This window comes from Gobio gobio (assembly GCF_949357685.1).
Source record: "Gobio gobio genome assembly, chromosome: 3".
Lineage (NCBI taxonomy): Eukaryota > Metazoa > Chordata > Actinopteri > Cypriniformes > Gobionidae > Gobio > Gobio gobio.
Genome location: NC_137099.1, coordinates 44,879,101 through 44,906,280, shown reverse-complemented (window position 1 = coordinate 44,906,280; position 27,180 = coordinate 44,879,101). Strand labels below are relative to the sequence as shown.

Here is a 27,180-nt window from a genome sequence, read left to right as displayed (position 1 = left end):
TTTCATGTTCATTGTCATGTGTTCCTGTTTAGCATGTGATCATTGTCATGTGATTCCCTTGTCCTCATGTGTTATGTTCATAGATTGTAAAAAAAATATGGACGTAGTGTCCGTGACGTCACCCATAGGATTCTGATGAGTAGTTTTGAAGCGCAAAGTATGGACGAGATGGCCATTGCAGATAAATGGCTATCCACCTATCACTCGAAGTGGCCACGCCCTTAATTATGCAGAACTTTAATGCTTTATATAATGTAAACGAATGAGTTATAAAAAAAAATTCACCCCCCTCAGAGTTGTCATGAAGGGCAAAATTAGCCGTATAGACCAAAACCATAATTTGTACCAGGCTGTAAACATGTTTTTTTTTTCTGCTGTAAAGTTGGGCATTTTAACATGGGGCTCAATGAGATTCTGCTCCTTTCTGGAGCCTGTGGCCCTAGTGGCCGGTCGATGAATTGCAGTTTATGTCACTTCCGTATTGGCTTCAAGCGAAACTGCGGGAGGTTGCCGCTTGGTTATGTTCTCATTGGTTTATTTAGTCATGTGTTCTCAGTTCAGGTCTGTCATTGGTTTTTTGTCTTGATTGTTCACTGGAGTGTGTTGTCTAGTCATTAGTCTTTGTGTATTTATACCCTCATGTTTGCCATGGTCCTTTTCGAGTATTGTTATCTGTAATCCACGGTTGGTGAGTGTCTGTCTCAAGTCAAGTCTGTCTCAAGTCAAGTCATCATTGGATTCTATTTGTTCACTCTGTAAATAAACTGCACTTGGGTTCATCACATCAACTTGCCTCCAGTGGACAACGTTACATACTGTATATCTAGCAATTTTAACTTTATACCTCGCAAATGTGACTTTTTTTCACGAAAGTGTGTCTCTCAGTCTGACTTTTTTATATCTGGCAATTCTGACTTAAAAACTCGCAATTGCAAGTTTATCGAAATGTAAACTCGCAACTGTAAGATAAAAAGTCATAATTATCTTTTAAAGGTGTCATGAACTGGCTTTTTAAAAAAAATGTATACTGTTGTCTGAGGTCAACTTATGACGTTTGCGTGGTTTTTACATTCAAAAACATCATAATGAATAACTAATAGGCTATTTTCTGCCATGGTTTTGAGGCTCTCTGAAAAACGTTCTTTTTGATGGCCGTGCTGCACTGAAGACTTGGAAGTAAACGCCCACGGCTAGGATTGGATAAGATTTGCATATTTAATGAGCTTCAGCTCCCCTGTCAGTACACGTGAGGAATTGTTTTGAAAGCGCATGGGAAACGCTCACAGGGCTCGAAAAATATCTTTATCAAACAAACACAATGAATCATCTCTCATCCACCCGCAATTTTGATTGGAATGTTATTTCTATATTACTTGGCTCGCCCGATCATCAGTGAATATAACCGCAAACCGTACACACACGCGCGGGCGCAAGAAAGGAATGTTATTTCACTACAGCCCGTTTTTTGTCAGAAAAACACATAGCCACGGGACTTTGGCCTTTGCGAGCTAGCGTTACAGTCTGATCACGAATTAACCAATAACACCATCTCCAGCCTGTGACAGCGTGCTAAGGTATGTAATCAATAGATATCAAACGATCTGTAACAATGCAATACTATAAAAAAAAATGTTTTACTCACATAAGTGTATTGCACCATTCCTGTCGGATTAAATATAGAAGGCACAGCATTGTGTTTTAATCTCAATTTGTCTGCAAATCCAGTCTCGACCTCTATCTTGTTTACAATCGATTCCGCTGTGAAATGAAGCGAACAAACGCAATGTCTTACGCACGTGAGCTGAAACCGGCATCGTTTAGCTCCACGAGTCGGTGGGCGGGCTTGAGGCGGTGCTTCTACATCCTATTACAGTGGTTTTCAGTGGTCGACATGTTGTGAGATTTCTCGTTTTCTGGGCCTGGTGTCTATAAAAGCTTTTCTATGACTAACAAGGACGTCTTCAGCTCTGAAACTTATAGGATATTCTTCTATCACGATTAACTTTTATATACCAAAGGCTCAAAGGAAAGTTGATTTCTCAAATTTACTGTGGCAAAAACAAGCTTTCATAGGTTTGCATTCTACTAAAAGCACTTCTAAATTTACCTGTCGGACTGCGTAGGTTGAATGTGAGGCTACTTCCTGTGATGTAGATGGTAGTGTTGGACACAGATTTATCCAGTAGGAAGGAGAAATTCTCCAGACGTCCAGGATCCCTGGAGCCCTGAAGAATTGTCACCTGACAGAAGAAGAAAGAATGCAAACATTTGAAAGAAAAAAAAAATGCTTTACTCATTTATGTCAGTAAGCTGGTATAACTGTTTTGTTAGTGAGATGTTTACAATTTCAAAAAGACTATAAGACGCTGATCATACCAGGGCTGAAGTAGAGGTATCAGCAATGATGTCAGTGGCTTGAGAGAGGCTGGACTTGGAGACCTCAATGGCTTGACCCCCAGAGGCCAAGGCCATGTTATAATACACCTTAAACTGTGACGATGCCTTCAATGCCCTTCTCCTCCTCTTTGATGGCGTCATGAAGAAAGACACCTGAAAAGAGAGAGCGAGAGATGGAAAACTAATTGAGAGCTGGTGAAAATGTTGATGGCAAAGACTGAAAGTGAAACAGCACTGGACAGTTTACCGTAGACTTGGTGCTGCGGATGAGGGCGGTGATGGTTTTCTCCAGGTATAAATCCTTAGGTGGAGCGTCGGTGAACACAAATATATTTGAGGAGGAGGGAGCGCCTGTCAGAGCCAACTGTGAGAGACAGAAGGTTAGAAAGGAGAAGAACAATGTACAATGGTCAGTCAATTTAGTTGTGGATGAAGGTTCACATATTCTTTATAATATTCAATATTCTAATATTTATTAGTTCTAACTAGAGGCTCTTGTGGTTGCTAATCAGATATGACGATTGAGCTGATTGGCTGAAGGGCCACACAACACAGTACCTGAAGTCCTGACAGGCACATTTCTGGGTGGTCTCCTCCATCCGCAGCTTGGAGCTTGGAGATCTCGGACTTCATTAAATCTGGGTCTGTGGTTCTTATTAGTGGTCCAAAAACTGAAAAAGTTAAAAAAAAAAAGTACACCGTTGCTCTTTTCTAAATTCATAGCGAGTTGCCTACAGAGGCAACATTTTAAGGCACCATATAGGCACATTATAAACACAAAGGCTGTTTCAAAAGGTTCCGGTAGGCTAACACTTTTAGGGTCCAACGCTCATTATTAACTAGTTGCTTATTATCATGCTTATTACTATGATATTGGCTGTTTATTAGTACTTATAAAGCACATAATAATGCATGACCCTATTCTACATTCCTTAATCCTACCCAATACCGAAACTTAACAACTACCTTAACTATTAATAAGCAGTAATTAGGAGTTTATTGAGGCAAAAGTCATAGTTAATAGTTAGTTAGTAGTGATAATTTAACTGGACCCTTACTCAGTGGGGGGAAAAAACAAGATGATGAACAATTATTGCTAATAAATAAACCTATTTTAAATTGCATTCAATAATGAAAAGTATAAATAAAAACAGTTCAGTGTAATTAAAAAGGTTTATTTGACTAAATATTTCTGTGTGCTACATATTCCAATGCTTAATGGAACACCCTTTTTGCACTCACGTGGATCATTAAACTGCACCAGAATATATTCAGATGGTTCATCTTGAGTTCCTTTTTTACTGTCAATGATGTTGAAGGTGACTCTCTTGGCTTCTGCAATGTCATCTGCCATACTGCCTGTGGTGTCAATCACAAAAGCCAGCACTGCAGATCGTGCAATACCCATCAGCCTGATGGAGGAAAAATGAGGGACAATTATTCTGGTTAATGGATATTATACATTACATTTATAGTTAATATGCATCATTTAGACACACAGATTAGGAATGCTACATACACTACTGTTCAAAAGTTGGGGTTTGTCTTATCCAAACGTATGCTAATGATGAAAAAATACAGTAAAAACAGCAATAATGTAAGTTTTCAGTGTCCCATGATCCTCCAGAAATCATCATTCTAACTGTAAATGTCAATTTAATGTGTCCTTGCTGAGTAAAAGCATTAATTTCTTTGAAAACAAAAATTACTGACACCAAACTTTTGAACAGTAGTGTAAAAGGGTTGTTGAGAGAACATGACATTTTGATCCCAACTTTGCAAGTAATAATATCTCTTATTTTTTTAAGAATGTTTGTTTAATAATATATACAAGGAATCCCCATACCGAAGGTAGTCTTTGTTTCCTATAGCACCACGGATGTCCTCCAGCAGCTGCAGGGTGGCTTCAGATGCCATGTTCACAGCATGGTTGTGTAGATCAGCATTATAGGAATGTCGCTCATCTTTACTGATCCCACCTCGAGGATTCTGGTTACTGCTGAGATCAGTCTCCCCACCATGGCTACATTTACCTTGCACACACGCATAAAAGACAAATAATCACACAAAAAATACACTTTTGTAATGTTTTCTCCCTTTTTTAAAATAAGTCTTTAAAAAACCTGTTGAACGAACTTAATTAAAATAAAGAAAACATTTCCACTAAATTGAATTACATTTTTCCAACAAAATCTAATCAGTTTGAAATGATTTGTTGTAATCTTGTTGTATGAACTTAAATTATTGTTTCTTAAAGGCACGCTATATAGTTTTTCGGTGCTAGAGGTCGCCTATTCAAAACAAAGGCGTAGCTTGGTGACGCAGAGATTGACATGCTAGTTACAACATTTTTCAGTTGTTTACATGTAACAACTTAAAACCACTCAGGAAGCTGATAAAACACCAACATTTATTTTGAGTTAATCAGTTAGCTTAAAAAATCAGTGGAAATAGTTACTAATACATTTTGTATGCCCATGCATGTCTTCTGGTATAAACCAATGTCTCCTCACCTTGAGGTTTGTCAGGGGAGAACAAGCCCATGTATCCTGAAGTGAGAAACTTCCCATTCAGAATGGCGGGCAGCAGCTGGTTTGGACAGGTACCACTGGCACAGTCACTGCATGTTGGCATTGCAACATCTGCGCATGAACAAATACATATCTACAGCTGTATATACAACACACATCTATTCACAAACTTCATTTGCTGTTTAGGAACAGTCAACATACACTCAAAAAAGACCTGTTGAACGAACATAATTAAATTAAGGAAAACTTTTGAATTGAATTAAATTTTTCCAACAAAATCGAATTAGTTTGAACCGATTGGTTGTAATAACTGAACACCAAACTTTAACAGGTCTTTCCCTTTACTAAAAAAACCACATTAAACAGCACTCAATTTAAACATTTACCTTATCTATCCCTATGCAAAGCATGCTGGGAACTAGGCTCAAGCATGGGGAGATGGCAGTTGTCTTACAATTGGAGGTGAACCTTATTGCTCCTGTGAGCATGATGGACCTGGTTCAGGTTCAGGCATCCCTACTGCTCCACCACAAATCCCATCTAAGGCCAAGTATTGACAGTGGCTTTTCTTCTTCCGGTGTAAGAAGGGGGGAGTCATTTGTCCCTGCACCTGTTTTGTTAATAGTTGATCTCTGTGGTACCCTTGAGGCTTGCAAAGTCCTGCCACTTCTTCCTGACCTCATTCCCTGATCTTTTAATGCTCCTGCTTGCAGTTAGTCTTATAGCAATATCCTCCCAGATTTTTTTTATTATTATTTGTATGACTGCCATTAAACCTGCTGAATATTATGTTTGTTTAGCTCCACCTCCTCTAAAAAAACATTTGTTTCCTCTTTTTGAACGTTTGTAATATCGCTCGTAGAAAACGCTCTTAAGTGCGAAGATCCATCGTTATCTGGAAACGCAGCCCAGTTCAGTCAGCACAACAGAAATGATTCATGTAGTCCCAACACAAATGGTTTAGGTTAACTTAACATTTTACACATTTCATTTCATTTAACATAAAATTGCGTGCAAATGGCAATAAAGTAAAAAACTAAAGATTTGTGTTGTTTCAGCTTATTTTATTTTAATAAACTGAGCAAATAGCTAGAATCGTTTTTTTTTAAGTGTAGATTAATCTCATAAAAATATTAGTTCTCTCCAGTGAAACCTGTTATCAGTTATGCACCAAGTCATCTGTATACTTATCTAGTTTTCATTTTAAAAATTGATTTTTAAGAGCTATTACGTATGAACATTGGACATGTCAACACTAAAAGAATGGTGTAATCACATTTATTTTCCATATGAGTCTCTCTCATAAATCACAGCCACTGGCTTTATCTACCTGCAATGTTCTCAATGTTGAGATCCGGTCTGATGAGATTGGCATATGGACTTTTGTTGCCTAATTCAACCCAGTTACTGTGGCTGTAGAAATCCTTAAAGAAAAAAACAATTAATTACAATTAATACAAAATATTAATAATTTTAAAGCTTACATTATATTTAAGCATATGTATTTTATAAAAAAATATATATATAATTTTGTTTGAAAATACATCTTTTAGAGAAACTTGTCACAGCCGTAAACAAAAACATTTCCTATAAAAACTTATATATTTATAATATAATAAAGAAAGCATTTTCTTATAATACATTATAATAAAGAAACAGTTAAAAAAATAAAAATAAAAGAAATCATTTCATTTATGGTCGTTTATGAAATAACTTTGAGTGTGTGTGTATATAAAATAGAAGTAAAGTAAATATTATTGACTGAATATTTTACACAATATTAATAATCAAAGCTTATGTTTTTTTGTTTTTTCTTAAAGACATATTTTAGAGAAACATGTGACACAACCAGAGACAAAAGCATTTCTTATAATACATTATAATAAAGAAACAATTTTCTTGTTAATTAAGGTGTGTGTGTGTGTGCGTGTGTGCGGGTGTGCGTGCGTGTACATAGGTCCTTACTGTATTTTTCAAGTAAATGTTGTCAAACATTATTAACTGGATATTTAACATATTATTTATAATGAAAGATTATGGGGTTTTTTATTTGCTAGAAAACTATATCTTTTAGGGACATTTTAGAAGCATGAGACAACCATAAACAAAAGCATTTCTTATAATAATCATATAAATATGTTAAATTTTTTTTCCAACTGCTTAAGCACAAAATCTGTTCATGTCACACGATTTTTGAAACCCCTCACTCAAAGCACAAAACTACACACCAAATCTCCAAAACCATAAGCTATTTATCAGCCTTTGACTCAGTTTTCAATCGCATTAAACACTTTTTTCAAAGCGCTACACACAATTCTCTACAGGAAGGGACTTGCTTTCCTTTTCCAAACACAACCAATCAAAATGCTACACTTATTCACCAGGGCTGCGTTCAGCCCCTACAAAACGTTGCAAAACGTTTTTTAAACGGAAACGGTGCAGCGTTGAACACCCTGTTCTGTTGACACAAGAGTTGTAACTATGGCAGCCGAGAAGGCCATTCTTTGTGTTCTTTTCGAGGAATTTTCGGAGCCTGATGAAATCGATATAAATACGTGTTTAGCCTAATACTGCAAAATACATGCAATCACTTCCCTTGCCATTCAGAATAAATGACAACACCACAATCACATTTATTTAACTTTTTTATCTCCTCGTAATCAATTCTAATTTAAATCATTTTATTTCTAGTTCTTACTTTTTTAATAGCTTGTATTTCTCACTTTATGTCAAGCAATTACCATATATGAAATTTGGTATATAAATAATTGCCTTATGTATGTATATATATATATATATACATAAAACTCTTACGAAAATCATGTCTTCTAATATCTTCAATTGTTGTGTATACCGAGCTGCAGCGGACACATTTGTAAACATTACTTGGACCCATTGTGTGAGCTGTCTCTTTAATACCGCGTGGTTTATATACATGTTGCTGCTGATTGGACTGACATATTTGACACACCCACCAAACGAGAAAAAACGCATCTCAAACCCGTTGCACACCGTTACACACCGTTTCCAGGAAACATGACGTTCAACCGGAAACCGTAGCAAAACGTTGCGCACCGGTTTGAGCTTTGAACGTGCCCCAGGTCACACACACTCCTCACATGTGCAAACACTAATTGCTTAATTTATCATTAACCAATCACTGCTTTACTGTAGTATAGGCCTATAAATAGGTCAACGGTCAGATTACGAGCAAGAGGAGTAGGAGGGAGAGGCAGGGGACAACAACGAGGAAAAATTCAAAGATGAAGAGTTGGAAGAGGAGGAGTTGGAGGAAGAGGACAAGGGCAAAGAGGAGAAGGAAAGAGAGCCATCTCTGTTGAGTTTAGGGCAACACTTGTTGATCATGTGATCCCTCCGGGACCGAACACACACACACACAATTGTGTTCTTTACTGTATTCTAAAGAAAATACTTTTGGTTTACATATGTTTATGGTTTTGTTGTATGCTACTGTATACAACAGTAATGTTTGACCTTATAAATATGTTCTGTTTCTACATTGCATTGGGGTTTAGAGTGTACTTGTAACCCCTATCAGCAGATTACTTTCACTGTAGAACATTGTATTTAAATTTAGATATAAGCCTATGAAAGACCAAAGAGCTTTAGATTTAGAAGAACAGTGTTTACATGGTATATCCAAACTAAAGTAAATGTATTATTATGAAAGAAGTGTTTGCCATTTGATGCAAACGCTTCATTCTGACATGCGTTTATGGCATTTTGAATGCAGTGTTACATTTTGAAGGAGATGTGAGGCATTTAGAATTTTGTGTGTGCAGTTTTGAAATGGTTTTGACAACGTGTGTAAGCAGTTGGAAAAAACTGTAACAAACTGATTTATGAGTTAATGAGTAAAACCATGTTCTTGCACAATTTTGTATCATGGTCACTGGCTGTATCTCCCTCTCACCCACCTGCAGTGTGTGACACACCCTCCCCAGAGTTTCTCTGGCAGATTGAAGGTTGTCAGTGCGGACATTGGCTTTTATGGCTGCAGTTCCCTGAATGATAAGGTTGCGCCCCTCTGTGAAGGCCTCATTATTGAAGTGGTGTGGTGCGCTGGCCATGAAATCACGGTCCACAAATCCATTCTGCATGTAGATCTGATTCAGTGCCGTACGGAACTTGGCTCCCGAAACCTCACCTGTGGCCGTGCCCAGACACGCACGCAGCAGCTCTTCAGGTGATGAGCCCTGTGTTAAAGAGGGAAAATGAAGGTATTACATGATTACATTTCTCAAAAACTATTGTTTGTGTTCAGAAGAATGACCAAATACTGTACACACACTCACCGTTGGATTGAATTCTCTTCCTTCTGATTTAGCCACTGCTTCACAGACCTCGTGGACCTTTGCCATCACAGCAGAACCAGTAATGGTCACATGGGTGTTTCCGCTACCCCCAACTGACACAAATGCCTGCACCCTGGACACTACCAGCGCGATCAGGGCAACGACTGGCACTGATGACTTCATGATCATCTGAGTCAAGAAAAATAAAATGTCGTAATTTAGTAATGCTCGTCTGTGCACGAAAAAAAAAAAACTTTTTTATCATAAGGAAAAAATAAACTAACTAAACCAGTAGACAAATTAAGGAGGAAAAGAAGGAATTCATATATAATACAATGTATCCATTATATAGAATAGAATAGAATATAGAATGTATATAATAGACCGTCTTACCTTCTGTATTCAAAGTACCTTCAATCTGTCTGTTCCTCCTCTTTGTCCCCTTGATTATGGATCCTTGTTAGGCTCTGATGGCATATATATACATCATGTCTTATCTCTGTACAGAAGTTGTCATGCAATCAATCCTCAGCAAATGATTAACCAGGATGGAGGATAAACCATGATGGACCAATAATTATATTATTAAGACATGGCTGCCTTTAAAATATTTAATCACACACAAACAGTAGTAATCATACCTATAATAGCCCTCAATTAAATGTGAATTAACATCCATAATTGTTTTGAAACAACTATAGCAGTAATAATACTAACCGGACGCTTACTGTTGAGTGAGGCTACAACCCATAAAACAATTGACTATTCACATAAAACTTCTACATTGCATAATTTTAATTTTCTTTATGACTTTTCCAGTAAAGAGTTTTCCAGTACATCATAACCTTTGAAAAGCATATTCACATTTCACAATAGGACCACACCTGTCCCCGCACAATGAGGTCCCAGAAACTTCGGGAATTGGTCAGTCAATTATTGACCATGTGGCATTACAGGTTCAATATATGTTGATTATGTAATAAATTATTGTGACTAACTAATTAATACTCTCATTAATGTTTATTCTTGCATTATTCACTTACTTTATTTAAAGGTTTACCAAGTACATTTTCCCTCATGTTACGTCTATGACGTATTGTATGCTGTGTATGTTCCTGTGTGTCCTCTCTGACAGGATTGGCCCAAGGCTTAACGAGTGACCGTCGATGGTTGGACCAGAGATGAGGCCTGGACTATAAATTCCTCCAAGTCTCCCTGGAGGGCGCTCTCACTTTTTTGCTCTCGCCTTTTACCTGTTTGCACTCTCTTTGTTACTTGTCATGATCGCTGCTGTGTGTCTCTCTCCTTGATCCTTATTGCTCATGTGTTAGCCTTGGTGTTCAGCTTTAGTAAAAATGGTGTTAAAGTAAGTTACAGAGTGCTGTTAACCATTGTGAGAGCTTTATGTCCTGAACGTCCATATCCCATGAACCTGTTTGTAAATCACGTGTGAAGCGGTAGGGGGTGAGTGCCTTATTTATTTTTGTAGGCCACTTGGCCACCACCCTTTTCTCCTGTTTTGTTGGATAGATAGGGAGGTAGGTTATGTTGTTGTATTTTGGTTTCTTTATTTTGATGCACAGGGAAGTTAGTTTATTAATGGGAAGTTAGAGTGTTGTTTGTTTATTATTTTGGCATTTGCTCACCCCTGATCATTTGCTTAAGTTCTTTTGTTTACTTATTTTGTTTTTGGTTGGTGTTCTGGCTGCCGCACAAAAGAACTGATCAGAAAGATCTAAGAAACTGAGAAAATAAAATGAGTACTTGAACAGCCATTTTGTGTTGTGTCATTTATGTTGCGGTCCTGACCTAGACCGGGGCCGTAACATAAATTGGGGGCTTGTCCGGGATATAAGATATAGGGATATAGGATTTAAAAAAAAGTTTTACACAAACTATACTTGACAATAATTTCAGTCATGGCACAAATAAATCATGACTAGCTCATTTCCAAAGTGGCATTTTTTTTAGGTGTCAGTAAGAGATAAACACACTAATATCCTTAAATATTTTGTGGATGCACTTCATACTCGCAGTTACTTACATAACTGAATATCGACTGAGGAATTTTAAAAACAAAATCTTAAAGTGCAATTTAGGTTGTCAAAAAATCTGAACCATTTCTTTTTCAAACGATGGATCACATGGTTTTTGATCCACACCCGTATCTCACAAGACGGTCATTATTCAATCATAATATGCCAGTAAATTTGACTGTCATGCTTTGCTGGTCTTACACTCTAAAAAAAAAAAGGTTCTATATCGCACCAAAAATGGTTCTTCATCGTAATCATAGAGGAACCACTTTTGGTGCTATATAGCACCATATCTTAACATGTTCTGTATATGGTAGCGGTGCTATATAGCACCTTAGTTAGCGGTGCTATATAGCACCTTAGTCAAAGAATCGGTGAAAGAACCTCTGAAGAACTGCTGAAGAACCACTGAAGCACCAAAATTGGTGCTATATAGCACTTAAAAAGGTTCCCCTATGATTACGAGCCAAAAACCATTTTTGGTGCCATATAGAATCTTTTTTTTTTTTAGAGTGTATGACAGACAATTAAAAATATATATTCGGTCCCACTTTATATTAGGTGGCCTTAATTACTATGTACTTTCATCAAAAAAATAATATTGTATTGCAAAAAACTTTTGCTGATATTGAAGTGGTGACATGTAAAGTTATGGACAGGTGTGGTGGTATAAGTTTAAGGGTGTAAGGGAAGGGCCAACACTGTAATTATAAATGTAATACAGACATTAGTTACAGATGTAATTACATGCAGGTACTTTTTTAAATGTAAGTACAATGTAGAAACATGTTTGTTAACAATAAGTGCATTGTATCAAATTATTAATTTAAATGTTACATAGTAGTTAAGGCCAACTAATATAAAGTGGGTCCATATATTATTTAATTAACTGACACCCAGGAGAAAACAGGAACAGAAATAAACACTTTTTTTTTTTTTTTTTTTTTCATTTATTTATATAGCACACATAATACAACAGATGTTGCCCAAGGTGCTTCACAGACAATCGATTAAAACACTTCAATAAAACTTACATACATACAAACAGACAAACAAAACAAACAATACAAGCAGACCATTTAGACAGGAGACAACAATATACTGGATCACTTTCACATAGCGGGCCAGGACACTTCAAACTGACCCCCATGCTACAGCTAATAAGTGGGTTTTCACTAGTGACTTAAACACAGCCAACGACTTTGCTGATCTGACAGAGTGCGGGAGGTCATTCCACAATTTAGGACCAACTCGCGAAAATGCTCTGTCACCTTTACGTTTCAGATATGTTCGTATAGTCACAAGCAGATTTTGATTTTCCGATCTCAATGACCTGGACGGGATGTAAACTGACAACAACTCAGCAAGGTATGGGGGGGCCAAATTATGCAGTGCTTTAAAAACCAGAACAATGATCTTGTAATGTACTCTATACTTGACTGGTAGCCAATTTAGGGATCTCAATAACGGTGTAACATGTTCCATTTTCTTGGCTGACTTAATTAATCTGGCTGCAGCATTTTGAATGTTTTGCAAGCGTGCCAGAGCTTTTTTGTCAATCCCAGCATACAGTGAATTACAATAATCCATTCTAGAAAAGACGACCGTGGAAATAGCTCTCTCAAAATTCGTTGAGGATAAAAAAGGTTTGGTTTTGGCCAAGAGCTTTAAATGAAAAAAACTAGATCTGACCACAGAATTTATTTGTTTATCCATTTTTAGATCAGAATCCAAGATAAAACCAAGGCTTTTAACTTTGTCAGAGATTGCAACTGACAGGGTGGTATCTTTTAGTCACTCGGACACTAAGTGTGAGTTTGGGCCGAAAACTATAACCTCGGTTTTATCCGCATTTAGTTTTAAGAAATTAGCTGCCAGCCAGTCTTTCACCTCCTGAATACAAGCTATTAGGTTATCAAAAGTATTACAGGTTGACTGTTTTACCGAAAAATAAAGCTGTACGTCATCCGCGTAGCAGTGAAAAGACATGTTGTGCTTCCGAAAGATAGAACCAAGAGGTATCATATATAAAGAGAACAAAATAGGAGCCAAAATCGAACCCTGTGGAACCCCACACAATAACAGAGACCTCCCGGACATGCAATCTTTTACACACACAGAAACAGATCTATCAGCAAGATACGATCTAAACCACTTCAAGACATTTCCCTTTAAGCCAACCCAAGATTCCAGACGCTGCAGTAAAATGTTATGGTCCACCATCAAACGCAGCACTGAGATCAAGAATCATCAACACAGAGTTTTCCCCTTTGTCCAGAGTCAAAAAAACATCATTTAGCACCTTCACCAGCACTGTCTCAGTGCTATGCCTTGATTTAAAGCCAGATTGAAACACCTCCGTTATGGAATTCGACCACAGGTGGTCTTGAAGTTGCTTAAAAACAACTCTTTCTAGCACCTTAGCTAAGAATGGCAGATTTGAAATCGGCCTAAAATTATTTGGGTCGTCCATAGGGAGGTTTGGCCGTTTTAATAAAGGAGTCACAACAGCATGTTTGAAATCAGTTGGACAGATGCCCTGGCTAAGGCATTTGTTGATTAAGTTCAAGATATTGATATCCACGGTATCCATAATCTGCTTAAAGAGCCGTGGTGGCATGATGTCATCTTTCGAAGAGGAAGGTTTTAAATGTGCAATAGTATCAGCTAGAGCAGAACGAGTCATAGGATAAAAGTCGCTCCACTCCCTAGGGGAAGTCCATGGTGACGGAGCATGCACATCAGCCCCTACCTGTGGTATATGAGCACGGAGGTTCTCAATCTTCTCTTTGAAATTTTTTTGAAACTCTTCACAGGTAATAGTTAGGGAGTCCAGCTGCAAATTTTGGATCGGATTTATGGCCGCATTGATTGTATCAAATAACACTTTGGAATTATTAGCGTTCTTTAAAATAGTCTCAGAATAAAATTTATGCTTGGCTTTTGAAACCTTCTGAAATGTAACCAAAGATTCTCTGAACAAGTCATAATGTACATGAATTTTGGATTTTCTCCATCTCCTCTCTGCCTGCCTAGACAGTCGTCTCAGTGTGCGAATGTCATTATTTACCCAAGGCGAAGAGGTATGACTAGTATGTTTAACTGTGAGCGGAGCAATCACATCAAGAATTTCCGAACAAACAGATTTGAATTGCAAGAGATGTTCATCAACACTTAGAGAGAAGAATGCAGTTTCAGAGCATGTGGTTGTATACTTTCTATCATAGAGCTCCGCAAACTCAGCACTCATTGCTGTAGTTATTTTTCTAGCCCACCTTCTTTTCCGAGGCCTCATTAAAGTCTTTGCAATACACAGATTAAAAAACACTGATTTATGATCTGAGAAGGGCACACTAACTGAACATGCAACATTAATGCAAGATAAAACACTGAAGAGAACTAAGGGCTTACATACACAAGAAGAGATAATGAGGTACAGTAACTAAATGAAGAACATGTGAACGTAATCAGTTACTAAGGGAACAAACTGACACACATCTAGGAAACTAGGGGTGCATCTCAATTAGCTCCCTAGCTCGTGAATCAGTATATTCACGAATTCTGGCACTGGTAAGGACAATAAAGGCTCACTACACTTTGGGACACTGATGACTCGATTTCCGGCGACATCCTCAATGTACATCACTACTGGTTTTTATGAACAACAGCAGAGCTGATATCTTTCTAACATTACTTGTAATGCTATTTAAAGTACATTATGATAAATACTTTGCTTATTACATATACACTATATTGCCAAAAGTTTTGGGACGCATACCTTTACATGCACATGAACTTTAATGACATCCCATTCTTAATCCGTAGGGTTTAATATGGAGTTGCCCCACCCTTTGCAGCTATAACAGCTTCAACTCTTCTGGGAAGGCTTTCCACAAGGTTTAGGAGTGTGTTTAGGGGAATTTTTGACCATTCTTATAGAAGTGCATTTGTGAGGTCAGGCGCTGATGTTGGACGAGAAGGCCTGACTCGCAGTCTCCGCTCTAACTCATCCCAAAGGTGTTCTATCGGGTTGAGGTCAGGACTCTGTGCAGGCCAGTCAAGTTCCTCCACAACAAACTCGCTCATCCATGACTTTATGGACTGACGCTGTGCACAACATTTTGCTAATATTTTACAACCCACTTTTGTATGTAGTAAGTGTAACACTGAACCAAAAAAAGACCTAAGTCATTGTGACGAATGGAGAAGAAGTTTTTTCTATTCATCATAGTGTTTTACATTGAGCACATCAGTGTTCAACTGGTTCTTATAAATGTCTATTCATATGATGGTTTGTGTTATTTGAAAACAAAATACCTTTTTGAGAAGTAATTACATTGTTTTGAATGTAAAGTTTCATTTCGCAGGAGAACTGAGGGGTTTTGCCCATTGTGTGTGTTTTTTTTTTTTTGTGTGTGGATTTCTGAGAGTATAAGGCATGCTTTCAGAAAATGTGTGTAAACAATCTAGAAAAACTGTAGTCACAATGGACAGGAGTAAAGTTTAGGTGCAATTCGCCAGTTGTCCTGCAGGCGACCTCGTAGCTCTGTCTCCTACGATCCACTTAGGGATTTACAATTACTCCAAAGCACTCGTAGTTCTACGAAGAGTTTCCAAGTATAGGCTACTTAGATTACGATGCTTTTGGGAAACGCAGCCCTGGCTGGAGCTTCAAAACGTCTTACTGTAATATCCATATCCACTGTTCATACATTTAAAGCGCACACACACATTCTGAACAGCTGTCGTCTGTATGCAGAAGGAAAACAATAATTATGAACAGCAAAACTGCCATGTGACAGAATGATTCCACTAACAACTACTCCTTCCTTCTTTGACACACCTCCAGTGCAAAATAATGTACTAGACACAGGAATGACACAGGCAGAGGTAAAGAAGAGTTCACTGATGAAAGTAATGGACAGCTAAAGATCATCTGGAGAAAAAACTCTGTGGAAGCACAGTAAACAAACTTCACAAAAGGTAGGCTATGTTTCATTTTAGCCCTTCCAGGTTTACTCAGATGCTGCTTTAAATGTGAGCAGAGCGACTCTAGACAATAGTGGCAGAAGAAAAATCAGCATATCAACCTGAAAAACTTGTTTAAGATTACGTCTTGCATTTATTTTTTTCTTAAAAAAAAAAAAAGGAATCTTCTTGAGAAAAAATAATGACACACCGAATATAACTGATTCAAAATGAGCTCTTTCTCTGTATAAAAGTGTTTTTACATACACTACAGTTCAAAGGTTTGGGGTCTTTTTTTTTTTTTTTTAAACAGACGGTTCAGAACTGACACAACTTACACACATTCGAGACCGGACAAACGCAGTGTGAGTGAAGGTGAGGAACTTAAATACATGGTGATGAACTAAATGACGAACAGCTGTGGTAAAGATTGGTGTTCATGGAAACAGATGAGTGGCGGGAAAACTCAATAGAACACTCAATAGAACTGTTTATGAACTGTTTTATAAATGTTTATAATAAAAATAGAAGCCTACTGTAAAATCCAACAGTGATTCTATCTAACACTTTTTAGTTGGCTTTCTTAACTTAATTGTAAAAATCTGTATGATTCACATACTATTCATTGTTTACTCAGAAAACCCAAGATAAGATTGATTGATTATGGTTTGAGTGCCATTTTGTCAAGCAAAAAAGGGGTAATTCTTAATAGACGTTTCACTCATTTACTCCACTTCTGCAGTTATCTTTCTCTAGTTTTATTCCCAAAGTCATTTTGAATGTTGAATTGTCAATACAACTGAAAAAACTGAGAGAACATCACATAAGATGATTTCATAAATTGATGTTGATAGGCTACTACAGTTCTTTTTTAGTTACTAGAACTGTAAGTGAGCTATACTAACTAAACATTTGTCAGTACAACATACTATTCATATTTCACTTAATATGATATATATAGCATATTCATATAGCATTTTACAGTGTGGAAGCAGACGACTGTGTTTGATAAAATATGATTACTGTGCACGCAGTAAGCAGCTTCGCGGCGTAGAGCCATGCGAATTGCGAAATATAAACAAGGCTTCAACCAATGTTGCCAACTTAGCAATTTTGTCGCTAGATTTAACAACTTTTCAGACTACCTTAGCAACTTTTTTTTCTAAACACACCTAGCAACAAATTTAGCAATTTTTAAAAAATTTGTTTGGCAACTTTTAGCAACTTCTGGAAAGTGACTCTAATCCAAACAACACACATACAAGCTAGCTCAATAGGCCGAGCTGTTCATTCATAATTCCTTAAGATCGCTGTGGAAATGTGGAAATCACTGTAAAAACCGGAAGATCATTTAGGTAGCATATTTACGGAGCCCGGGATATGACATGCAGGAAAAAACTAGTAGGCTAAATAGTGCACATGATTTATAAATCGAGGGAACAAATGAGTAAATTGTGTGGACGGTTTAGCAAATCGAGGGAACAAATTAGTAATTTTTGCGCTCAATTAACTTTTTTTACCTTGCCCATCATGTGTGGGGCTCCGTACATACTAACTAACACATTGCTTTAATTTATTTTACAAACAAATCTAAATTAGCATTTCAAATCATATCTACGCGTTACATAATGGCGTAGTTTTGCCTTGCGATTACATAATGACGTCATAGCACAATGACGTCACAACGTCATTTAGCGACTTTTAGCAACAACTCGATCTGCCTTTAGCAACTTCCCCTGAAAATTTGTTGGCAACAAGTGGCTTCAACTGCACAAAGCTAAAGAGAAAGCGGCAACTGTGTGCTGATTCCACTGCTTGCCGCGTTAAAAAGGCCTTTAAGTCAAAAGTGTAGGCCTATTTGTCAGCGCTCCACTCCGTCTCGGAGCGCTTGCGCAAAAAAACTGCCTGCCAACGTGCGTGAATTTGAATTTTTCCTTTTGCGGCAGTTATAATAACACAAATCACATCACACCCAATAACTCATTCGTCCCTTGCTTCTTTTTCAACTCCAACATTCCAATTATTCCTGCCCACTAAAAGCTGCACAGATATATTTGCTTACATAGGCCTATGTAAACGATTTAGAAAAAGTTCCATCAATTCACAATTTATATCATTGCTACGAATCTACGATGTGTATTGTCATATATCACCCATCCCTAACATGCAGTAACGTTAATACTTCAAACACATTTGACAAGCTACTTTAATCAACAAGTAGGATTGACCATGACATCCTTATTCCAGAAAGGTTGTGTATGAATATTGGGGTTGGGGGAGGGGCGTGTCTGGTCTGAACTAGTTGATGCATGAAAACAGCACCCTGATAAAGAGGTTGACTGGCTCAAAGTATTTTGAAAGTACAAAAATACTCATCTTAAATGTATTTAAATACAAATGACATTTGATTTTCACAATAGTATTTATATAATAGAAATAGTATTTTGTATCATTTTCAAATACGTATTTTAAATTCATGTATCTGAAATACTGCCCATCCTTGATTACACAGAATAATTAATCTACACAATCACTGAATTTTTTTGTCTTTCAGGCAGTTTCTCTTGAGGACCAATCCTTAAGTCTCATAGGTGAGTACCTGCATTGCTACATTGTAATTTAAATGAACCTGATAGCTCACTCTTCTTTTTTTTCCACAACATACTTTGCTTTTCCCAAAACCCTTGTCAAATTTTCTAAGTAACTAAATGTTGTTGGAGAGGGCAGGTAGTGACATGCTCAAGTGTGTCATCATGGCATTTTTTTCAAGTCCATTATCAGTCCTGTAGTAGGCTTACATCATCAACACCAAGATTTTCCTGAGTAATAATAACTGACAACCCTTTTATAAATGGATGATGCAGGTTGAGTGAATGTCATTGCACAGTCATCCAACAGTGATTCTAACTAACACTTTTTAGTTGACTTTACTTAATGTCTTAACTCAATTGTAAAAATCTAGTAATCTGTACGATTCACATACTATTAATTGTTTACTCAGAAAACCCAAGTTAAGATTAATTGATTGGTTTGAGTGCCTTTTTGTCAAGCAAAAAAAGGGGTAATTCTTAATAGACTTTTCTCATTTACTCCACTTCTGCAGTTATCTTTCTCTTTTATTTCCAAAGTCATTTTGAATGTTGAATTGTCAATACAACTGAAAAAACTGAGAGAACATCACATAAGATGATTTCATAAATTGATGTTGATACTACAGTTCTTTTTTAGTTACTAGAACTTTAAGTGAGATACTAACTAAGCATTTATTTCACTTAATACAATATATATATAGCATATTCATATAGCATTTTACTGTGTGGGAGCAGACTACCATGTTTGCTAAAATATGATTACACAGAATAATTAATCTACACAATTACTGATTTTTTTTGTCTTTCAGGCAGTTTCTCTTGAGGACCAATCCTTAAGTCTTATAGGTGAGTACCTGCATTGCTACAATGTAATTTAATTAATTTTCTTCTTTTTTTCCACAACATTCTTTGCTTTTCCCAAAACCCTGGTCAAATTTTCTAAGTAACTAAATGTTGTTGGAGAGGGCAGGTAGTGATATGCTCAAGTGTTTCATCATGGCATTTTTTCAAGTCCATTATCAGTCCCGTATTAGGCTTACATCAACAACACCAAGATTTTCCTGAGTAATAATAACTGACAACCAAATGAGGTTGAGCGAATGTCATTGCGCAGTCATCATTTCTTCTAAAACATCCATTATTACGCAAGTGTGAAATACGATTCTTGAGTTCTTGTTTAAAACAATAATACCAATGAATCTCGAATTTCAACATTATGGCATGCATCGTTATGAAAGCACTTGTAATGTAATGTTTTTTTAGACACTGTAAACTAATGCAAAATATATGTGTTTTAAATAAGCAAGAGAATGTGAGAATTTGTTGATAAACATTTTGGATTGGTCTGCCTGCTGCTTTTTGACTCAGAAATAAAACCAAATGCAGACAATAATAAATGCTGTGACTCAAAGCGCTTGCAATCATCCACGCACATGCTTAAACCGAGACAAAATTTCGACATACCTTATTGTAGCGAGGTCTTGGATGTAAGTGTTGAGTAGTCAGAATAGCGACATCAGAAACCTCACAGACAGGACTAACCCAGTTAAGAGACTAAGACAGTTCATTAGAGTATTACTGTAAATGCAGTTAAGTAGACAGGGTTTGCTTAACTTCAAAGCTCATCTGATTATCATTATTCACCATAGCTTCCTATTTGCTTGTTTTCACATTCTCTACTTCTTCCTTCCTCTTTTTTGAAATTGTTGGGAAATGTTATGTAAGTATAAGTAACTCTTTTTTTAGATCGACTTAGGTAACTTAATATTGTCACTGTCACATGAACTGTTTTTTTTTTTTTGTTGTTGCACAAAATTACACATTATAATGATTTCTGAAGGATCATGTGACACTGAAGACTGGAGTAATGATGCTGAAAATTTAGCTTTGCCATAACAGGAATAGATTACATTTTCAAATATATTAAAATAGAGCAGGTATTTTAAATTGCAACAGTATGTCACAGTATTACTGTTTTACTGTATTTTTTACATCAACATTTATATACTTTTTAACCGCAACTTCATGTTGTTCTTCTTCACGACATATGATGTCATCACGTCGGAAAGGTCACGGCTATGACGTACGTGGAAGTGCTGAAAAACTCCCATCTCATGTTCTCCTCCAACTTTAAAATAGTCCGACATCATTGTTTTACCTTTATATTTGTAAAGGGCGTTTGATTTAGTCTTTGTACATTCGTTTTAACACTGGGATGGTACTTCCACCTACGTCACAGACGTGACCTTTCCGACGTGATGACGTCATACATCGTGAAGAATAACAACACAGAAGTCGAGCATTTGAGGTTAAAAGGTATATAAATGTTTATTTGTTTTAGAAAATGAATGATGGTTTCGCTGATAAGACCCTATTCCTTGGCTGGGATCGTGCAGAGCCCTTTGAAACCCTTCGAATCCCCTTGAAACTGCATTGATTTGGAACTTAAACCCGTTGGTTGCCATTGAAATACATTATATAGAGAAAAATCCTGGAATGTTTTCCTCAAAAAAAAAAAAAAAAATTTTCTAATGAAGAAAGAAAGACATGAGCATCTTGGATGAGATGGGGGGATTTTCATTTTGAAGTGAACTACTCCTTTATGGCCCGTTCACACCAAAGACAACTATAAAGGATAAAGATACACTCAAAAAATTATTTTAGCTGTTTGCTCAGTTTATTTAAATAAAATAAGCTGAAACAACACAAATCTGAAGTTTTTTTTACTTAATTGCCATTTGCACTCAATTTTATTACGCTATATAAAATGAAATGTGTAAAATGTTAAGTTAACCTAAACCATTTGTGTTGAGACTACATCATTTATGTTTGCCTCAATTTTTTTTGTTAAGAAATTTAAAGTTTAAGTAAGCAGAACTTGCAGATTTTTATTTTGAAATCATACATTTGAATTGCTCTGAACTTGAAATATTTGAGTAAGCTAATTCATACATTTAACTTTAAAATATCATGTAATCTCATATTTGTAGTAGTGGAAATTTTACTAGCTTTAACTAGCCAATACAACAAATGCCACCTTGCTAATTGGTTACACAATGCCATGGTAGCATTAGCATAACATTGCACTTGTTGAATGAGGAAAGCAATATAATACATTAAACATACCTGTTCTCGAACTAAGCTCATGCTCCACTCGTCACCATGATGGTAAAACATTAAACACTACTAAATCTCCCACCTAACATTAATCTTGAACACAAAAAAAACATAATATAACACAATTTTAGCATTTACAACCCTCTACGCACACCTTAGTAGAATCGCCATTGGCTAGTACATTTTTTTGTTTAGTCGCCAGACTGATATATTTTTTTATATTATATTATACTTATATATATATATATATATAATATATATATTATTATATATATATATATAAATTCTACCAAATTTATCAATATCTTTGTAAAATTGCACAGCTTTTCAAATATCTGAACGTACATGCTTAACATCAGTCAATCAAGCATTAGACTATGTTATGATAGTATAATAATCAAGCACTATTTAATGATAGAACTTCAGTAATTAGAACTAAAACTGTTGGTAACCATGAATGCATATTTGTAATTTAACTAAACTTTGGACTGGTGGTGGTGCTTAAGATATTGTTGGTGATTCTGTTAAAAAATAGAAAATAGTAATTATATTATATTATTAAAAAAAATAAAAATAATACTAATTCTACTACTAATAACAATATACAACGCACTAAGGATTGATGAGCTGCTGGGTTCATGAATATTAATCACGTTGACAGCATTTGCTCAAACTGATTTGCTGAAATCAAAACAGGGACTGGAAAAGATGAGCGCCAGCCAATGAGATTGCCGTTTGCGCATTAGTTCCACCCACTACCGGAAAAAAACAGCATATCTTCTGCTTGTTCTTAAAAGCTGAATAATTCCAAATTAACTCCGTTATTTTGACAGGAAAATACAACAAAAAATATAGTTAACATGTAGCGTGTCGATTTTGCGTGGTATGTAAGACTCTCGTGCGCTCTCTCTCTCTCTCTCTCTCTCTCTCTCTCTCTCTCTCTGTGTGTGAGAAACGCGTTCAGCAAAGCGACGGAGTTCTTCACACTAGAGTTTACGGTACGTCAGATGAGCTGATTTGAAATCGTATAGATCACTTGACAAGAGCGAAACTCTCTCAAGCGAGTGTTCAGCGAGTAAAAATATATTTATGCTAAACTTATTCTTAGCATCAAACACACACTGGCGAGTAAAATCTGAGAATTTATTAGCCAATGGCTAATGATAGATATTATTTAATCGCCCAGAGTGACGATTTACTCGCATATGCGAGTGTTTTACTTGCATTGTAGAGGGTTGATTTACTGTCCCTTTTGAGTGTCATGGCAAAGCATGCTGGGAAATAGAAATCCCAGCACAGTCTAAATGAAAAGAAACAAGTTTGTAAAACTCAAAACAATTAAACAATTCAGATTACTTAAAATGTGTACGTTTTGAGAACTCAAAAGAAAAAGAAAGTTCTAAATACTCATAAAAGTTCATTTGTTTGAACCAATTTGTTTAATTTGAGTTGGTTCTACTCAAAGCAATTCATTATTTTGAGCATTAGGGTTTACAGTGTAATATAGTTATCTTTATAGTGAACGTTCTTGATGTGATCCTACAGATGTTAAACTTTAAGAAAGAACAAAAAAACACATTTCAAACACATAATAGAGGTTTGATTTGTTGATATTTGTGCTTCATTTCAGATGGCTGTGATATAATACATGAATATTTTTTCTCTATTTTTGACAGGAATGACTTCCTCATTACCTCCTAATTCCTCCCTCAGCCACTGTCCCCTTCTGCAGACAATGATCTCCCACACCTGGAACAAGGACGCTCGAGTGAACCTGGCAGTGGTAGGTGTGCATGGTGTGGTATCCGCTCTGGGCATCCTGGAAAACGGACTGGTGCTGTGGGTGCTTGGTTGCCGACTTCGTAACAAGACAGTTGCGGCAGTATGGGTTCTCAATCTGGCGCTGTCGGACTTCCTAACCACACTAACCTTGCCGCTTTTCACTTATTACCTACTGATGGGCCACAGCTGGGAGTTGGGCGGCCCATTGTGTGCGGTCCAGGCCTCCATCTTTTACCTCAACATGTTTGTTTCTGCCTTCCTACTGGCTGTGATATCGCTGGACCGTTGTTTGCTGGTGACTAAGCCGGTGTGGACTCAGAATCATCGGACTGTGTCGGCAGCATGGAAAATCTGCGGCCTAGGATGGGCGTGGGCGGCATTTAACGCGTTTCCGTATTTCATGTTCCGCTCCGTTGTGGATAAGAAGGACGGCCGCAAACTTTGCTATCATGATTTTGCACTTTATTCCTCCCAGAGCACGCTGCTTACGAACTGCAAAGTGCGTCAGGCAGCGACGGCAGTGTCCAAAGTGTTGCTGGCGTTTGTCGTGCCGCTGGTGGTCATTGCCGTCAGTTATGCTTCCTTTGTTTTAGAGCTGCAGGCTCGCAGGAAGAGGCTCGAGAGTAGACGGCAGGGTGCGAGCAATGACAAACAGAGATCCATGAAATTCTTCCGCAGCCTGTCTTCGCCAAGCGGACAAAAAGGCGCTTTACTCTCGCAAGGTTTCACGAAAATGGTTGTCTCGGTGATCGCAACCTTTATTCTCTGCTGGCTGCCCTACCACGTTTTCTGCTTGCTGGAGGTGACGGCTCAGTACAAGATAGAGTTTGTGGATCTGGTGGAGGTGTCCTTACCTGTCGCAACGACGTTCACTTTCCTGAACTCTGTGTTGAATCCGATTATCTACACTTTTAGCTGTCCAAACTTCTGCACTCGAATCCGCCAAAGTCTAGGGGCGCTTTTTGAGGGGCTGGTCGAGGAAGGTGGGCCATTAGTTCTGGTTACTGGAATGATGAGGAAAAAAGATCTATCGTCTCCCACTTTCCTCAGCTCTCCAACCACTCCCAGAGTTCCCCGCATCCAGCGTGACTCCCAGGGCTCCATCAACCTCTTCGGCTTTAAAAGCCGTCCCACAAATGAAATAGAGAGAGAACAAAATGTAACTTTATCTTGTGGAAAAACCTTACCTGGTACTGACGACTGATGTTTCTGAGTGAACTACGGTCTACCAACTAGAGGTCACAATCATGGGATGGCCTTATAAGCCTTTATCTTTTTCTGTGTCTGTCCTCCACTGGGTTTGATTTAAGCATTAGTCATGTTGGATTATCTCGGAGGTTGTTGTGATTTTGAGAATATTAAAGAGAGTCCTTGCCACTGGTGAAACAAATGAACTAAAAACAAAAACAACATGGCCCATATTCCTGTCTGTGTTCTCTCACATTTGCTCGGATTACCAACTACATACATATACACACAGACACATACATACATTATATATTTATATATATACTGTATATGAATATTTGTCTTGAAGCTTCTCATCAGATGCTTCTCCTCATCATTTTGTGTTGCATGAGCTTGTTTTTTTATCAAGGAAAAAACGACTAGAAACACATTTTTTAACTAGAAAGCACTAGACGACTGTACAATAAAACAAAAGCGAAAATCTTATGATAAAGTTTTACCTGTAGCACAATCTTTTCTAATTTTATACAAAATATTATTATTAATTATATTATCAGCAAGTAAAACAATTAACAAAAATTTCAGATTTTCTTTGTTTTGTTATGTCATGTTTTGTGTAAGACAAAATAAAATGTTTTGAAGAATGTTTATGCTGTTCTTTTCCATACAGTGAAAGGGCTGACAAACTGTCAAAAGAGGGAGAAGTGTGATAAATGCATCATACAAAAAAATGTGTTTTATGCCACATTTTTAGTGCTTTAGTGAAGCCATATGAAAAATGTAAAATCTTGCTTGACGGCTGTGGTCATCATTGTATATAAAATTATGGACCTTCTGCTATAAATAATACATATTGCATTCCACAGAATATATATATATATATATATATATATATATATATATATATATATATATATATATATATATATATATATATATATATATATATATATATATATATATATATATATATATATATATATATATATAATTATTATTATTATTGTTATTATTATATATATATCACTGGCCAACTTTATTAGGTAAACCTGTTCAACTGCTCGTTACTGTAAATTTAATCAGCCAATCACATGGCAGCAACTCAATGCATTTAGGCATGTAGACATGAGCTGAATCCGAAATCGCCCCCTATACACTCAAATAGGGCATTATTTTAGGGGAAAGCCATTTGTAGTGGTGTCTGAAACCATAGTGGACGTTATCGAACGCACTCTATTCTATTCCACATTGCTCCACAATAAAGCAACATGTCCTCCAACTAATACGCCTTTATAGGTCGTTTGTCACTTCCCTGAAATACGACCCATAGGAGCGTTTACTAAAGTTGAGCCCCTTTCGACAACAGGACACGTTCATTTTAATACATGAAATACGACCCATAGGAGCGTTTACTAAAGTTGTGCCCCTATAGACAACATTTTCATTTTAATGGTTTGTTTCCTTTTATTTGCAAGATATTTCGGGTTTTGCGTACCTCAATTGATAGAGCATTGCAAAATACAACATCATGTAGGGGAGCGCGGGGCACAACCTAACGCGGGGTTTGTTGTAACACGCATATTTTAACCCTTTCCACACATGCCAGAATGACGAAACTTAGTGTATTTACTAGTTGCCATATCAACATTATTTAGAGAAAAAAATAGCGCCAAAATTAAAAAATCTCTGGAAGATATTACTGAACATTTATTTAACCATAGCAAAAGTTAATTTCTTACTTAAGTTTAGTTTTCATCTCTGTTTTTTGTGTTTATTTAAAATAAGACAAATCCGATATTATTTTAATCTTATATCTGTTATTTAACAGTTGAGATCGTTCTTTAATGCTGATCTAACCATCAGAAGACACAAGCCACGGTTTAAATCCTATTTGCGCAGATGGGGTGCGTTGTAACACTGCGTTACAATGAGCCCCTATTAGAAATATGCCATTATATTCTATACTTTTATGAATTCTTTTGAGAAACCATGAGAAAAGGGGGAATAATGACTGAGAGTTAATGTTCAGATATTATCAATTATTATTATGTTTTGAACTATGCTGTATAGCTGTATTTAGCGATGTGTTTGTAGTCAAACTCAAAAATGCTTATAATTTTAATGATTAAAAAATGCCATTATTTTATTTTAAAAATGTAATAATTGTATTTTGTTGACAAAATATTTTAGTTTGTCTTGGATATTTTTTTGATTATATCAGGAAACAGTTTAAAGGTCCCATGGCATGGCATTT

The 27,180-nt window shown here is 36.7% G+C and overlaps 2 protein-coding genes across 3 annotated transcripts in view; one reads left to right on the top strand and one right to left on the bottom strand.

The window, feature by feature from the left end:
• Nucleotides 1-20,530, bottom strand: part of vwa11 (von Willebrand factor A domain containing 11) — a 36,702-nt gene extending 16,172 nt beyond the window's left edge. Inside the window, exons 1-12 of the mRNA XM_079812383.1 lie at nucleotides 20,304-20,530; nucleotides 9,638-9,711; nucleotides 9,245-9,433; nucleotides 8,867-9,145; nucleotides 6,259-6,352; nucleotides 4,911-5,039; nucleotides 4,244-4,430; nucleotides 3,640-3,809; nucleotides 2,956-3,068; nucleotides 2,645-2,761; nucleotides 2,377-2,550; nucleotides 2,108-2,240 (exon numbers count right to left, since the gene is read on the bottom strand). Of these exons, the coding sequence (XP_079668509.1) occupies nucleotides 2,108-2,240; nucleotides 2,377-2,550; nucleotides 2,645-2,761; nucleotides 2,956-3,068; nucleotides 3,640-3,809; nucleotides 4,244-4,430; nucleotides 4,911-5,039; nucleotides 6,259-6,352; nucleotides 8,867-9,145; nucleotides 9,245-9,433 (1,585 nt within the window). The 5' untranslated portion in view covers nucleotides 9,638-9,711; nucleotides 20,304-20,530. The remainder of the gene's footprint in view (nucleotides 1-2,107; nucleotides 2,241-2,376; nucleotides 2,551-2,644; nucleotides 2,762-2,955; nucleotides 3,069-3,639; nucleotides 3,810-4,243; nucleotides 4,431-4,910; nucleotides 5,040-6,258; nucleotides 6,353-8,866; nucleotides 9,146-9,244; nucleotides 9,434-9,637; nucleotides 9,712-20,303) is intronic.
• LOC307123732 (prostaglandin D2 receptor 2) lies at nucleotides 16,128-25,574 on the top strand. Of its 2 annotated transcripts, XM_079812406.1 has the most exons (5): nucleotides 16,128-16,263; nucleotides 16,562-16,623; nucleotides 18,803-18,839; nucleotides 19,649-19,685; nucleotides 23,633-25,574. In XM_079812406.1, the coding sequence occupies exon 5, from the start codon at nucleotides 23,635-23,637 to the stop codon at nucleotides 24,940-24,942; it is 1,308 nt and encodes a 435-aa protein (XP_079668532.1). In that variant the 5' UTR covers nucleotides 16,128-16,263; nucleotides 16,562-16,623; nucleotides 18,803-18,839; nucleotides 19,649-19,685; nucleotides 23,633-23,634; the 3' UTR covers nucleotides 24,943-25,574. The 2 variants fall into 2 exon arrangements, with proteins under 2 accessions (XP_079668532.1, XP_079668531.1); XM_079812405.1 differs by lacking the exon at nucleotides 16,562-16,623 and having other exon boundaries at nucleotides 23,633-25,568.
• Nucleotides 25,575-27,180: the final 1,606 nt, after the last annotated feature.

Bases quoted from the DNA above. Each gene is read 5' to 3' on its own strand.
- LOC307123732 (XM_079812406.1), top strand. From the start codon at position 23,635: ATGACTTCCTCATTACCTCCTAATTCCTCCCTCAGCCACTGTCCCCTT.